This window comes from Cyclopterus lumpus, chromosome 16 (genome assembly GCF_009769545.1).
Source record: "Cyclopterus lumpus isolate fCycLum1 chromosome 16, fCycLum1.pri, whole genome shotgun sequence".
Classification (NCBI taxonomy): domain Eukaryota; kingdom Metazoa; phylum Chordata; class Actinopteri; order Perciformes; family Cyclopteridae; genus Cyclopterus; species Cyclopterus lumpus.
Genome location: NC_046981.1, coordinates 3623278 through 3639518, shown reverse-complemented (window position 1 = coordinate 3639518; position 16241 = coordinate 3623278). Strand labels below are relative to the sequence as shown.

Sequence of the window (16241 nt, the reverse complement as noted above, 5' to 3'; positions counted from 1 at the left end):
TCCAGACGGGTGCTAACTTCTAGATGTATGCTAACTTCCAGACGGGTGCTAACTTCAAGATGTACGCTAACTTCCAGACGGGTGCTAACTTCCAGATGTACGCTAACTTCCAGACGGGTGCTAACTTCCAGATGTACGCTAACTTCCAGATGTACGCTAACTTCCAGACGGGTGCTAACTTCGAGATGTACGCTAACTTCCAGACGGGTGCTAACTTCCAGACGGGTGCTAACTTCCAGATGTACGCTAACTTCCAGACGGGTGCTAACTTCCAGATGTATGCTAACTTCCAGATGTACGCTAACTTCCAGACGGGTGCTAACTTCCAGATGTACGCTAACTTCCAGATGTACGCTAACTTCCTGACGGGTGCTAACTTCCAGATGTACGCTAACTTCCTGACGGGTGCTAACTTCCAGATGTACGCTAACTTCCAGATCTGCACTAACTTCCAGATGTACGCTAACTTCCTGACGGGTGCTAGCTTCCAGATGTACGCTAACTTCCAGATCTGCACTAACTTCCAGATGTACGCTAACTTCCAGACGGGTGCTAACTTCCAGATGTACGCTAACTTCCAGACGGGTGCTAAGTTCTGCCTCTATCTACAATAACCAGTTGTTATTAAACTTGTCTTGTTTTCTCCCACTGTACCTTCCTGTAAGTATTGCATCGGTACCTGGTTCATACAAGTAGTACCCAAGCAAACATTTGGAAGCTGCGATGGCGTGTGAATGTGCGGAGGCCTCTGCTCCTGACAGACGTGAACTCAATCTGCTCTGCGCGCTCGAGGCCCGAAATGTTTCATGACATCGTGCAGACGCCTGCGCCCAACTGTTAATGCAGCAGCAGTTCAGGGCTCAGGCTCCTCGGAGTCTGATGCACCTTTTGTGTTTAATGCAAAGCAAGTGTGTCAAACCTGATGTCGATGAGACTCTGTCAACTTTCCCAAGTGGGACGTAAAGTGCGTTCTGCTGTTGTCGTGTGAAAACCTCTGGGCTTCATGCCTCGCCGTCACCTCGAGGATTACGCTGCTTTGCAGGCTGAGGACATTTCGGCAAATGAAAATCGTTTTTTTTCTAAAAAAAATCCCTCCCCCCCCCCCAACATATTCTAAATAAAAGTTCCTGGAGTTACGAGAGGGTTTTTGGGGGAAGCTTTCCTTATTTTTTCCTCCAATGTGAGGGCCCGAGTACGCAGGAATGTTGCGCAGATTGTAGCTTCATGGGATATTGGGCTCTACAAATGAATGGAATTGAACCTGAACTTTAAAAAAAAGACGTGCACGTACATAAAAGCCCTTCATGTCATGATTGCAAGCGGCAGCTTAAGAAGTTGATGTGTGATTATTACCGACGTCCATCTTGGTGAAGGTACATTTGTAGTCTGATTAACAGCCATCACGACCTGGATGCGTATTGTTTACATCTTTTTTTTTGTCGCAATAACACTGTCAAACTAACATTTCTTCAAATGTAAATGAACCCTGTCTGCATCCTTTTGACATTTCTGACTTTTGTGTAACCACGTCTTGACAGCTGGGAGAGAGGAGCCTCTGAAGGGCACATGAATGCAGAGTTAGTTCCCCAAGCATGACAGTTAAGAGATTAAAGGTTTTCATTTGACAGCAACAAAACACAAATCTTTACCACTGGATTTTCTACATTTGCATATCTTGCATTTGATATACTTCTAGTCTTTCTAGCGTACATGTGGACCGATCGTGAAGTGTGTCCTTGTGGTCTGACCTGGTCCGTAAGGCTGCAGGTACCAGGTCCGCCCGGTGCGTCCGGGCTGGATGGTGGTGGGCAGGGTGGGGTTAATGGCACGACTGGTCTTCACATCCCCTTTCTTGTCCCCCGCCGTGGGGATCTCCAGGACCGGGATGGGGGCGCACTGGTCCAGCTGCCCGGTGGGCGACAGCACCTCTGTGAAGCCCTCCTCGCACATGCATATACCGGCCTACAGGGGGCAGCGCACAATCACGTTTTGGTTGGAGCTACAGTACATGGAGGGAAGTGAGTGAATCTAGAGGGAGTTGTTACTGGAAGAGGCCCTGGAACTGTTTAAGATAAATAAAAAAACCATCAGCCTCCAGAAACAACTCAAAGCATGTTTGTGAACTGTATTTATTACTCAGAGAGGTCTTTCTGTTATTTAGCCCGATAGAAATATTAGAAACACTTGCAATATTCAACAGCACCACAAACTACATCCCCCGAAGAGGCCATACATTTGAACACCTCTCTGAATACAACATGTATTAAGAACTGTTGCATCAGGCTGCATTAGTTTTAGCTCGGTGTACCTAATAAACTGGCAGCTGAGTGTATTCGTCATGCTGATCCGGGGATTGAACCGGTGACCGATGACATCTCATCAGATGATTCTGACCTGCTTACTCTGTAGCTATTAAGTCTTTCTGCTCCACAAACAAACTGCGACTTTCAAATATATATATATTTATATTTTAAACATAAAAAAACCTTCAGATTTACCATCTGTTGTATCTGGTAACACACAGAAATGTTTTTCCCTAGATTTCTGGTGCCGCACAGCTGACTGACACTGCGCGAAAAAACCTTTTTTATATCTTCATGCTGCTATCACTTCATTCCCTGATGCATTAAAATTCAGTGCCTCAGTGCTTTCATATCATTTTACGGTGAAAAAGGGCGACATGAGGAAGAAGGAGCCGCTCACCTCGCTGCAGAAGGACCTGGGCATGAGGCAGGGAGGCTCACAGGAGCTGTTGTCCACCGGAGGGTTCAGAGGAGGACAGCCCCCTGTGGGGAGAGGACATTTTAAAAGGAACACAATGAAACTGTGCCGCTCTCAAACATGTACGTGTTTACGTTGAAAGGCTTCCTACACAGACTCTGAATGAATCCTCGTGCATCTATGAAGCCAATGAAGCGAGCCGCCACGTGCTCGTGTGTTATGCAGAGATGAACAGCTGCCGTCGCCCACCACCTTCGCTTCTCATCCAAATAAGTCCTGAGTATTTCTGTACGGTGTGTTATATTTCTGACATATTTCGTGTCACTTCTAACCTCCCATGTGAAACTGACAAGTACTGATATCGACTTAACGTTTCAGTTTCTCACTTTTCAGATGAATTCAACAGCTTCAACAATAGAGCGTCGAGGAACGCGTCCCAAACCGAGGTGCACTCGCCACGACATTTTTTTTTAAACCCCTCTTTGTATAATAATGGTTCATTTTCACGACGTGAGAACCGCACCAATTAATCAAAGGGAACAATCAGAAGATTACGTCTTCTGACTTAAAAGTACATTTTAAATCCACGTTGTTAATCGTCTGTTGGGAACCTCCATGCAGGGTGAATGTGTGTTTTTCCCATAATAAGAGCAATAAGTCGCTCACCTGTGACGTTGAGTCCATCGGAGCGCTGACACCACACTGAGGACCGGCTGGAGTTCTGGCGCCCGCCGCTGATCCACTTGTACTCGTAACATTCGCCCCCTTGAGAACCAAATAAAAAGCAATCAATACCGATAGAGACTGTACAGCGGGGAAGACCATCAATCACCAGAGTGACGGATTAATAAAGCGTCTGCTAAGTTACGGTGGTGTAATAGGCCGCTGTCACATAATATCACTATCAGTGTGTCTTCACGGGGTCCGGTTCAATGTTTTAATCTTCACTGAGAGCTTTCGCCTAATTGCTTTCTATCAATGCCATTATGACTTTATCAATATCTCCCATCGGCGCAGTAAATGGCCATATTTCCCGACGGAGTCCCGCGTAACCAATCATCGGTCCGGGCGTAAAAATGAACAATTTAACCTTGAACAAAAAGGAGAGATCTATTGTCCCCCCCCCACCCCCCCGCTGGGCCTTTGGGTACAGCAGCACTCCATCTGCAGCCGAGACGACGTCGCCCCGTTACCGGGCGCTCGCTCTTCCCCGTCGTTCTCACCCTCCTCCGGCCTCGTCTGTGAAAGGCGTCGCGTTATCGTTCAATCGCTCACTTCCCACCATCTTTTACAAGGGAATCGGAGTTTTACTACCGTGGAACACCGTTTCTCGAGAGGAAAAGACACTCGGGAAGCAGGCGCCTTGGATACGTAGAGGAGAGGAGCCTTTTCACTTACACAAGGTTCATTTTTAAAACACTGACACAAACAACTATGCATATGTAGCGCTTTAATGCTCATATGGTAGACGAACGCCTCATTGCTGCAACTATACGCAACCACGATAATCGGGGACATAATATATATTTAATTTATATATTTTTTTGTAGCCGAAAATCAAAGATTCGCCTCCCTCTGTCAGGATGGAACAGATGTCATGTGTTACAACACAGTCAATGCATTTGATATGAAATATTAATATATTGAGAGTATTGAGGATCAGATGATTGATCGTGTAATGTTATTATTCTAGTTTTTTTTCGCTGTGGTCGGCAAAGTTATGAAGACATGACCCCCCCCCCCCCTCCCCCCGTAGAACTCACAACATCTCACATTTCATAAGAATGGTCCCATTGCCCACTCGTTCAATGTGAATGTGTGTGACACAATAAAATCCTGCTGCAGAAGACAGAAAACCGTTCTGACCCACAAAGCAGAAAAAAAAGGAAAGACAAGAAGAGACAGGGGGGGGGGGGGGGGGGGGGGGGGGGGGGGGGAGGGGGGGGATCAGATGCAACAAAGATCTCCACAGACAGGACTTGAAGCGGTTATTGTGCCATAACCATGAGGCTGCTGGGCCCCCACAACATAATTTATTGTATTTAACTACTTGATCTCCCTCTCCTTCCCCCTCCCTCTCTACTCCCCTGCCGCCGTCTTTACTGGTCTTGCTGGGCCTCCCCTCCCCTCCCCTCCCCTCCCCTCGAGTGATGCTGTGAAACCAGGTCAGGCTCGAGAAAGACTGCCGTGGGGGCTGTGTACAGTAGCCAGGAAAGGGAGGAGAGTGGTGGCGGTGGTGGGGGGGGATATGGGGGGGGGGGTAGCCGGTGGCTCCTGTATGAGCTGAGCTCTGGTGGTGGTAGTGATTCACAGCCCACGCTGCAGCTAATGGGTGATTAACGCGGCTGCAGGGGAACCGCAGAGATCACAACAGTAAATGAGCACGGAGATGATGGGGGGGGGTCTGATTCGAGGAATCCCATCTGGGAGAGCGCCAACTGACCAAGTGGATGTGGTCATTAGCATTGGGGGGGAAGGGGGGTTCTCCTGGTGCTCCAAACATGCAGGTTCAGATGGCCTGCGGGTTCGACCCCGAGTGTCTTTCCGCCCTCTGATTCGCATGCTACTCTGCATGTGCACCTCTCACCTGTGCAGGGCTGAGACTCCCACGCCTGGTCGGGACACAGCTGCAGGTTTTCGGGCTCCTGGGCCAGGACGGCCCGCGAGCGGACCCGAACCGAGCCAAAGTCCACGCCGGCGCCCTTCACGCAGATGCTGACGCACGAGCTCCAGTCCGACCACTCCATCAGGTAGCACTCGCCTGCAAATATTACTTATTACTTGGTATCAAAAGTCATTTTCCCACCGTATTACTTTTGCATGGACACCAGTTAAACTACGTATCATTTACATGTGCAATACACTACAACATATATAGTCAGCTTGGTCTTAAATACAATAAATTAAACATCACCTGTACACAAAGTGCTCAGTCTGGCTTTGAGTCATATCACACATCTTTTTTAATTTCCTGTAAACCCTCAGACCCTCAGATCCCCTTCCAGCTCCTCCAGAGCTGAACACTGACATGTCGCCCATTTCTTCGCCATCCAATAACTTGGAAAGACCTGCCGGAGGAGCTTCAGCCAGTATTAACTCAGAATTCGCATCTAGATTTATCAGACGTCTTTTAATTCATTTTCACGTTTAAATAAAAGATCTTCATGAAGAAATGAGTCGTTTGTTGCCGTATTAATATCCTCACATTTTAATTTTTTAATTTACTTGCGTCCTCGAGTCTCTTGTTACATCTTCTCGCTATTGCTCGTTTTTTCTTCTTCAATATCGGCATCCCGGTGGATGTCAGATCTTTCTTGGGCGATGCTAAAGCGATATTTGACTATTCATTCACTGAGGAGAATGTTTTTGATCTGCAGGCGAAGGAGTTCTTCAGGCGTATAGTTCCAAGAGTTGGAGGAGGAGGAGGAAGGTGTGCGTGGGAGACGGGGGGGGGGCGATGGTTTTTGACGAGTGCAGCTCATATACAGCAGGAAAATAGACCATGGGTCAAGGCGGTACACAGTGTGTGTGTGTGTGTGTGTGTGTGTGTGTGTGTGGGTGGATGCAACCTGCCAGGATACCCAAGCTGTCCCCTTGCATGCCCCCCCCCCCTCCCCTCTCCACTACGCTCGCTGCTTTTGATACTTCAGCTCTCCTGCAGTTTGTCAAAAAGGGGGCGGGACTTACTGGTTATCTAGGGCAGCAGCGTTTCTCACTGTTTTCCATCTCGGGGACCAGCAGACATCTGATGAGCTTTTCTTTTTTTTCTTCTTCCCCCCCCCCCCCCCCCCCCCCCCCAAAAAAAAAAGAGAGAATCCACGAGAGGAAAAAACACACGGCGCGCACTCTCAAAAGTGTAAAAATGAATTCAAACCCCACCGTGACAAAGGAGGAATATGTTCTCATCCAAAGATTGAATGATGAGCGATCAACTGTGAAACCAAAATAGACGCAGAGCACTTTTGGAAATGAACTCCACGTTTGTGTTTAGTCTTTTGGCAAAGGAGCAAGAAACAATAATTCTCCCTTCGGGTACCGCTGACACGGAAAATAGGAGATTTATATTTAAGCTGCACTGTGTGAAAACGCGCTTTTTTTTTATCAGGTTGAATCATAAATTGGGTGTTTCGTATTAAAATGTTGTAGATTTGGCCTATTTACCCAAAAGAAAGATTCTCTCTTCTGTTTCAGTCAGGGTTTGGAGGAGGTGTGTGTGTGTGTGGGGGGGGGGGGGGGGGGGTGACATCCTCAGTGCAACGCTGATATTGTGCTGTTTCTGCAGGGCGCAGACTGTGATGCCATCGGACTTATATGTTGAGATGATGACGGCTTCAGTGGACACAAAGGTCACGGCTGCTTTTTTTTTTTTCCTCTGTATTTTTTTAATTGATTTTTTTTGACAGAAATACATTTTTTTTAAATTCCAGCAAGGCTGCAAAAACTGTACTCGTTCACTTATTCATTCCCAATTGCGCCGACTTTGTCGTATTTAGTTTGGTGTTAAAGGGCTGAAAGATATTTAACAGTAAAAAGGAAAAGGATAGCAACAGTGTGCTGACTAACAAATAAGCTTATCTCTGACAGATTAACAGGGAGACGTCGCACTAAAATAATAATAATACATTAAAAATATCCTCCGAAGAGCAAATAAAGATACCGAGCAGCTCAAATCTGTCCTGATTTTTTCACAGCGACGAAGTTAAAACCGTATAATATTTCACAGCTTTGGCTCCGCCTTCGTCGCAGCAGATGTCCAGCTCGGCACGAAGACCCGCATCAAAAGAAGTCCGGCTGATCGGGCTCTGCCCCGCCAGGTTGGAGGGTCTGCTACCCGCTGGGGTCACCCATGCTGAAGGCGTGTGCACACATGGCGCACTAACAGGCTCTGGGGCGGAAAGCAGGGACCACAGGGACCACATGGACCACTTGGACCACTTGGACCACATGGACCACTTGGACCACATGGACCACATGGACCACTTGGACCACATAGACCACATGGACCACTTGGCACCGCTTTGTAGTCTTTACAAGCATGCATGCAGTTTAGATGGTTTATGAGTATGCATGCATACATTTAGATGGTTGAGTATGCATGCATACATTTAGATGGTTTATGACTATGCATGCATACATTTAGATGGTTTATGACTATGCATGCATACATTTAGATGGATTATAACTATGCATGCATAGTTTAGATGGTTTATGAGTATGCATGCATAGTTTAGATGGTTTATGAGTATGCATGCATAGTTTAGATGGTTTATAAATATGCATGCATAGTTTAGATGGTTTATGACTATGCATGCATAGTTTAGATGGTTTATGACTATGCATGCATACATTTAGATGGTTGAGTATGCATGCATAGTTTAGATGGTTTATAACTATGCATGCATAGTTTAGATGGTTTATGACTATGCATGCATACATTTAGATGGTTTATGACTATGCATGCACAGTTTAGATGGTTTATGACTATGCATGCATACATTTAGATGGTTTATAACTATGCATGCACAGTTTTGATGGTTTATGACTATGCATCAGAACGTTAGTTAGATTTAAAAAAAGAAATATGCCACTGTTATTAAAGTAAACTGCATATGAGTCGAGCAAAACAACATTCAAAAAAGGTGCAGGAACAGTAATTAAGGGGGCGGGGCTTAGTGAACAACCAATCGCCTCTAAATCTTGCACGTTGCTTCTCTTTGTTAAACGATGACGTCATCGGTCGCACTTCTCATTTAATGCCTTTCATGCAATATGCAAATAACTTTAAATCCCCATCTAAGTATGTAAATACGCTCCGGACGGCAGCTCCCGTGAATTTGAGCAAATCTGCGTTTCGTCGCGTTGCATAATGACGATAACTCATCCTCGTGAATCCTTGAAAATGTGCCGCGTTAACTTCCTCGTCGTGAGTTTAAGTGCGGAGAATCCAAAACGAGCTGCGCCTTTAATCAACTCTGGAAAAACGCTCCTTCTGTCGGGTTCTCTTCTCAATCAGCGTTCTCCCTCGAGACGGGAGATGAATACATGCATAAAATCTACAACTTGTTGTCGTTTACATCGCAGCAGATTGTTTTTTAGTGAGGCTGTCGCTCAGCTTGCCATCTTGTAGAAGCCCCCTGAGGGCTTTTGTTATCTCGCCCACACAGATTATTGATTGCAACCCCGTTATTTTATCCGTCTGTGTGTGTGTGTGTGTATGTGTGTGTGTGTGTGTGTGTGATCACTTTGATTCCATGTTTCTGTACAAATGGAATAATTGGAATTGAAGGGGTCTCAGCTTCTATTCCCACTTGAAACAGACATGCGGTGGGAAGCCCGTGAGGGATTCACTGGTTTCTATACGCTCTTCATTAGAGTTGCAACAATTACTCAACTACTTGATGAGTCGATGGACAATACAAAAAAAGAAAAAAGAATCTGTAACTCTTTACATAATGGTTCAATGGGAGCCAATGCTGTTTACAGCCTCTCAAATATAGAGATTTCCTGCTATTTTCTGTTTTATAACATATTAAAATGAATATATTTGGCTCTTGCACTGACAAATAAATGGATCGGTATCTCGGAGTCTTCCTTGTAAGGACTGTGCGTAGACATCAAGTTAACTGGGAGGAAATGGGCACAACTGGGAGTGCGTGGAGCTCAACGGAGGCCGACTATCGGCAGGGGAAGAGCAGAGGGCTCTCTGAGCTGCTCCAGGCAACGAGACACAGGACTCTCACCAGTAAATTAAACTTTCATAAAGCACAGTCTGCCATAATGTAGTCCATTTATTCTGCCTCCAGGTACGTTTTTTTTCTTCTTTTTTTTTTTTAAAGGTCGTGAACAGATACTGAGTGCTATCGGTTAGAGAGATAATAAAATCCGCCCTGTAACAAAAGTCTTTTTATTGGCCGCTTCGCGATATAAATCAAACTCGAGCGTGTTGAGCATCGCAAAGCGTCTCGAACCCCTGAGAGCGAACTCTGCGACGCGGAACGGCCTTTTTGTTTTTCTGCTGCTCCAATAGTTGACACTTTTTAATAAATATCTCGGTGTGTTCGGCGCTCCTCTGAACTCTGAAGGTAGATTGTGGACTGAGCATCAGACTGACACCCTGACTGATGCGTTACCTGGACAGGGGAGGGTGCAGGCCTCCTTCAGGTTGATCTGCTTGTCCCCGTCGATGACCAGCTCCAGGCCGCCGCACAGCTCCTCGTCCACCGAGCTGCCGGAGCCGGAGCCGGAGCCGGAGCCGGAGCCGGAGCCGTCCGACACGAAGCAGGACAGGTTTCTGTAGCGCGTGCCGTGTCCGCACACCACGCTCTGTCGGGAACGGGGGAACGCCGCGGGAGGAAAAGCAAGAGGATGGTGATGGTTACCGCGGTGACAGACGGCTACTCGCCGGCAGCTCAACGTCGGCTCATTATCGCTGCGGCTGCTATTTCTAACCATTTAAAAATTGAAAAGTCACATTAATGTGAGCACTATTTATAAAAAAAAGAAAAAAAAGATGTACTTTCATGTCCACATTACAGTAACTAGTTTCCAAAAAGTGCAGATAAACATAATGAAGCTCTTCAAAGCTTCAATCTGCGACGACCGTGACGTTTAATGAAGTTAGAAGGCAACTATCATCAACCCAAAACCAATCACCATCGATATGAAATATAGATAAAGAGAGCTTAATTGAGACATTCATTTAAACTGTAAAAAATGTGTTATTCGGGTTAATTAATACCTATTAAATAAATAATAGAAACCTTCACGTAATAAACAGTTTTGAATTATATTGAGATGAATTCAAGACATTTTGTTTATTTATTAAGTACATTTTACTTAATTTTGTTTGAATAAAATCAGCCGTGAATCACCGAGTAGATTTTAATTATATTTCATTAGAGGAATTTATGAATTTGACTCATTTGGAAGTCTTGTTTTATTAATCAAGGCCACTTGTTCCACTTATTTTAATTCAGTTCATCAACAAAAAAAGAGAGAGTCTGTGGACATAAATCACCCCTGAAGGCATCACAACGGGTCTGTGTTAACGACTCTGTATTGATCCCCTGACGGAGTGGATCCAGAGGAACGAGCGACCTAAATTAATTACGCCGCGTGACGCGGTCCCATTAAACGATACCCGTAGCCTCAAACTTTTGTTTTATGCCATAAACCTGCTTTAATAATCTGACCCGCTGGCCACGATATTCTAAGTGGAGGCGTGAAGGCTGCCAACGTTCTTGGCACGGCAATGTATCGAGCGTTAGATTGATCTTCACTGTCCATTGCACAGAATAACTGTGTGCGTAGGGATTTCATGGGGTTGTGCATCAATAATAAAGTCTCCATTATTATTGTTATTTATTTTTTTACAGGTGTCCAGATTGGCTCAAATCGGTGTGTGTATTGATCTCCGCCACGGAACCGTCAAAGCTGCCCGACAGAGGTCGATACGATCATTAATAATTACGGCTTCCCCTTCCCTGGACTATTATGGTATGTGACATTATGATTTGTTGACGTACCTCCACCCGGCACTCGGACCAGTCGCTGTACTGCCAGCGGTAGCAGGGCCGGACGGGGCAGGGCCTCCACTGCTCCGTCTGAGGAGGGCAGGGCCGGCCGTCGCCCTGAGAGGCCCGGACCACCGCGCGCCGCCGCCACATCTTACCTGGAGGAGGAAAACACACAGGAAGTCACGCTTTGATATTTGTGGGGGGGCGGGGGGGGGGGGGGGGGGGGGGGGGGGGGGGGGGCATTCGTTAATGCGAAAGGTCCGTGCCATTCTCGGACAATAAGGATCCTGCAGGGACGGCGTATTTTTGGAGGTCGACCCTACGGAAGCGAGAAAAAAGAAGAAAGAAATGTACATTTTTCCGTTGGAATTTGGACGTTTAAATCTCTTCAGACTTTATTTCAGGCATCGAACTAAACAAAAAACATTAGATTGACCCCGTTGACTTCAACACGAGCGGACAGGAGTTGAACAAAAAGTCATTTCTGGGTTCATGAAGAAGTTGCGCTGGCTAATTATTTGTAAATTACATTGTTCAATAAAAACAAACCACCAAAGCTAGAAACACCACAGGGTCCACTCCGACTGGTTCTCTCTCCCCAGTATTGAACCCTTTTTTAAAAACATATATATAATACAATTTCCTGTAAAGTGGCGGCTTTCTGCACGATAAACTAAACGTACTGACAGTCATCCATTCTCCTTTTTAAAAAACGCAAGCGTTTTGTTTTTCGGAGGCATTAAAATGAACGTCGCTGCGCAGAACGGGCGCTTCACTTAACGGCGGGCTCTTAATAAACGTCCGGTGCCCACAATGCACTCTGTCTCTCGAGCCCACTTGAGTAAAGAGTCTTTTTTTTTATTCCCCATCGATCAGCAAAACTCTCTTTAAATCAACACCTCGCAGAATTACTTGAGGAAACTCAACACACACACACACACATTTCTAAAATGCAGCCTTCCTCTCAAACCTCGGGACCCTTCATTTTTTTTTTTGCATATCCCACTCTAGAGCCAGCGATGCTCACCTCAGAACACACCTTTGCCAACACACGGCACCTTTCAATGCGTGAAACATAAATCAGCCTTCCCACACATTCACACAAACCTCACAACCTCATATCCCATTCCGACACGAGAACATCACACACACACACACACACACACACACACACACACACACACACACACACACACACACACACACACGTCAAAACAAGGTCCCCCTCTTGCCCCTCCAGCGTTACCAACACCTGTATCTTATTCCTTCAGATTGAGCGGCTCCTGCTGCAGCGGCTCTCCTTCAAAGGGCTCCCCGACCGCCCCGAGGAGCAGCAAGATGCAGTGGGACGGAATCAATTGTGCCAACAACAACCAGGCGAACAGGAGGGCACGTTGTTGTTCGCCGGCCATTCGGGAAAACTCCTAAATAAACAACTTCCTCTCTTCTGCTTTTGTGAGTAGTGGTTTTTTTATGGGTTGTTTTTTTTCTGGCCCAAATGCCTCTCCAGTGGGAGCAGGAAGTGTCTGATATGGGACTTTTATTTAAAAGTTATCCACGCGAGGATGTTTTGCTGAGCATGCATGTTTTTACACACACACACACACGCGCGCGCACACACACACACACACACACATTGATTCCAGAAACAAGCGCTGTCTCCTGGTGCAGAGCATCATGAAGGCGACTGGTGCGTTTCCTGTGTTTGATTCTTTCTTACAAGCGTGTGTGTGTGCTTCTCTCAATGCACACACACACACAAAGAAGTGTTACATCTAGTATACTTATTTATTTAAAGATGCAGTGAGGAGATGAACTGAGTTCAGGGCTTTCTGAGCTTCACCAGCGCTCGCCCAGAGGATACATCGATGAGGACATCATCATCATCATCATGAGGACAATCAGGAACAGCTGACCTCGGGTCGGCCTCCTCACATCGTCACACTACGTCTCCTTGACGACACTGTCTGCGTTTTAAGTGAGTTTAAGTGAGATCCAGACTACGACTTTATGTTGTAAACGTACAAAAGTAACATTTATATAATGTTTTATGCTCGTGTGACCTCCAGGGCGAGTTGACATTCTCACCGTCCAGTCCGCACGTCTGCGAACAGTCCGACCACGGCGACCACTCCGACATCTGACAGTTGACGGGACACTCGACCACGCAGGAGACGTTCATCTGCCACTTCTTCTCCAAATTCAGCTGCGGCGCACACACACACACACACACACACACACACACACACACACACACACACACACACACACACACACACACACAAGGAGGAGGGGGTGAAGAGGTTAATTGGTGTGGCTAACAATGGCCAGGGCAAAACGTATAAAATAGAACTTTTTTTGCCCGTCTCACCTCCTCACAGAACTTGATATTGACCGATTTGCCGTCGCTGCGAACGCAGTCGAGCATCCGGGTCTTGATGCCGCCGCCGCACACGGCGTTGGCACTCAGCTGGCACGTGCTCCAGTCTGCGGAGAAGCACGACATGTTCACATTTACAAATTTTTTTTCGGGGGCTGTTGGCGTCCATTAAAACCGGCAGTATCAAGTGCTTGAGAATCCAGATATATGCAGATATTAAAGTGGGTTCTAGGAAGCATATTTATACAAAAACATCAATTAATGTCTCGATTTCTGATACGGTGACACAGCAATATGAAATTAATTACCAGCTGTGTTGCTGACCAACTAAAATTCTCGTGCCCCCTCTGCACTGTGGATAGATCTTTAAAGAATGGGCGTGCCATGGATATATATATATATATATATATATATATATATATATATATATATATATATATATATATATATATATATATAAGACATGCAACACCTGTGTGTGTGAGTCTGTGTGTGTGTGTGTGTGTGTGTGTGTTTGGAGTCGGACTCTTAATAGACGAAGATCACCACCGATAAGAGAAGATTACTTTGTCAGCACAGAGGTCACTGAAGGTTTATACCAGCTCACTTAAATCCCATAAATCTGTCCGCCATCAGTACGGCCTTCCACGCCAGTGTCGTGAGCGAGCCCGCTTGGCCGGTCAGATTTGAGTTAAATAACCAAAATTTAAAAAAGTGAAGTGTGAAAGACAACTCGTATATGAAGCCTGCCACAAAGACGAGCGGCTGTTTTTAGCTGCAGCGACTCGGGGAAATGTGTGTCTCCTTCTGCCGAGGAGCTTTGTGGCACTCTGGGGGACTGAGGACGGGGAGATGGAAACAACAAGAAAGAGCAAGTAAGAGCCTGAAAGAGAGGGAGGAAGAGAGAGAGAGAGAGGAGGGAAGAGGAGGAAAACTGGAAGGGAGGAGCGTCTCGGACGCTCTCGCATCAACAAAGAGTACCAAAAAAAAGAAAAGAGAGTGCGTGCTCGTAAACTATGCACATGTACCCTGGGATGCCAGTGTGCCACGGTTGAACCCGGCAGTCTGGATTATGTGTCACGTCTCCCGGCGGCGCGACACAAAAGGAGGAGGGAGGCTGGCTAAGGGGATGTGGGACGGCGGCTTCGGGAAGTGGAGCGAACGGGAACGCCGCCAAGTCTTCTCCTTTTGTTCCATTACTGTTGAAAAATGGGGGTTTTTTTTCCAGGTCGAAATATGAAATATGAAACGGTAGCCTCCGTGATGCGGAAGGTGCGATGGGAAAGCCGCCAGTTTCTTTTTTGGGGACGTCTTTGCAGCTAAAAATCTTTTGTCTCTGGAATCTGCAGCTTTGAGTTTCAGCTCATTGTGTCGCCACCCGGGCCGTAACTTTCACCGCTTTGGGTCGCTCTCACGGTCTGAAGAGACGGATATGACCCCTCAGGAGCCGGTGGAGACCAAAAAGGAGGCCTGCAAAAGCATGAAACTGTTGCTCCATAAATCAATAAGCAACTGCCATATAAACGTTAAAAAAAAGTAATCCGTGTTGTTAATAAATGTGCAGCAAAAACTCAAAGCGACGTTACGTCACACACGCGCAGGCAAGAGTAATAAAGCAAAGCAAACAAACAAATGTTGTGTATGAAGATGAAGTCGTTATAACTGTTATATTTGTAATAACGCACAGCAGCCCGAAGCGGTTCTGAGACACTTGTTGGTGGAACCCGTCTGCAGCCGACTAAAGGAACGTCTCAGCCATTAGAATATCAATATATCCTGTTCTTGCATTACTTAAGGGTCTAATTGAGTTACACGTCAATAATAGAAAATGCATTATGTAAACTCATCACGTGCAGACGCTTCATAAAAAACATAAAATCCAACAGGCACACAAGATACACACCGGTAAGAGAAAAAAATAGTATTGGTCATGAAAACTTTCGACAAAAAATATATATAAATAAATGTGCATTGGTAATACCCTTCTGTATTCAGACAATTCCCCATTTAAGCCCCAATTTAGGCCTTTATTTTGAGAATGTCGTGGCTCAACAGCCTCGACCGACCAGGAGCTCATTCTGTGTTCACAGTGACGTCAAAAGTCCCATTTTCACCTGGGTGCTTTGGTTAAAACCCCCCAAAAAAAGCCTCCACGCATCTCTCAACGCTACCTGTGACGTTGTAGAAGTAGTTGAAGCAGTTGAGGTTCAGGCCGCAGGGCTCCTTGTCCGTCGTGTCGGGACACTCCCTCCCCACGCTGGGCGACCGGAGGGGGTACGCCTCCCTCGCCCGACTGTTGGTCCTGGTGCACGGCTGGAAACCACAACAAAAAACATTAAAACACTTCTTTTTAAAAAAACGATTCCTAAAAAAAAGGCGTGAATGACTCCATATGGCAGCGGGCGATAAGAGCTGAATGGAGACTTCATTGGCCCACTTCTGGATTATTTCCCAGTTTATTGGGCAACAATTCATTAAGAAATGTGTCAAAACATCCCAGTCGGCACAGGCTTTGTCCCTGGAGGGATGCTCTCTCTCTCTCTCTCTCTCTCTCTCTCTCTCTCACGGTCTTTGCTCACAAAGAGAAGAGACATCCTTTTGAATATCTCCATCGCTGACACGAT

General features: G+C 46.2%; 1 protein-coding gene across 1 annotated transcript in view; it reads right to left on the bottom strand.

The window, feature by feature from the left end:
• The window catches only part of LOC117745765 (thrombospondin type-1 domain-containing protein 7A), a 65653-nt gene that overhangs the window by 5099 nt on the left and 44313 nt on the right, over positions 1-16241 (bottom strand). Inside the window, exons 18-26 of the mRNA XM_034554294.1 lie at positions 15789-15930; positions 13609-13724; positions 13326-13443; positions 11247-11392; positions 9852-10044; positions 5309-5482; positions 3388-3486; positions 2704-2786; positions 1749-1962 (exon numbers count right to left, since the gene is read on the bottom strand). Coding sequence (XP_034410185.1) covers positions 1749-1962; positions 2704-2786; positions 3388-3486; positions 5309-5482; positions 9852-10044; positions 11247-11392; positions 13326-13443; positions 13609-13724; positions 15789-15930 — 1285 coding nt within the window. The remainder of the gene's footprint in view (positions 1-1748; positions 1963-2703; positions 2787-3387; positions 3487-5308; positions 5483-9851; positions 10045-11246; positions 11393-13325; positions 13444-13608; positions 13725-15788; positions 15931-16241) is intronic.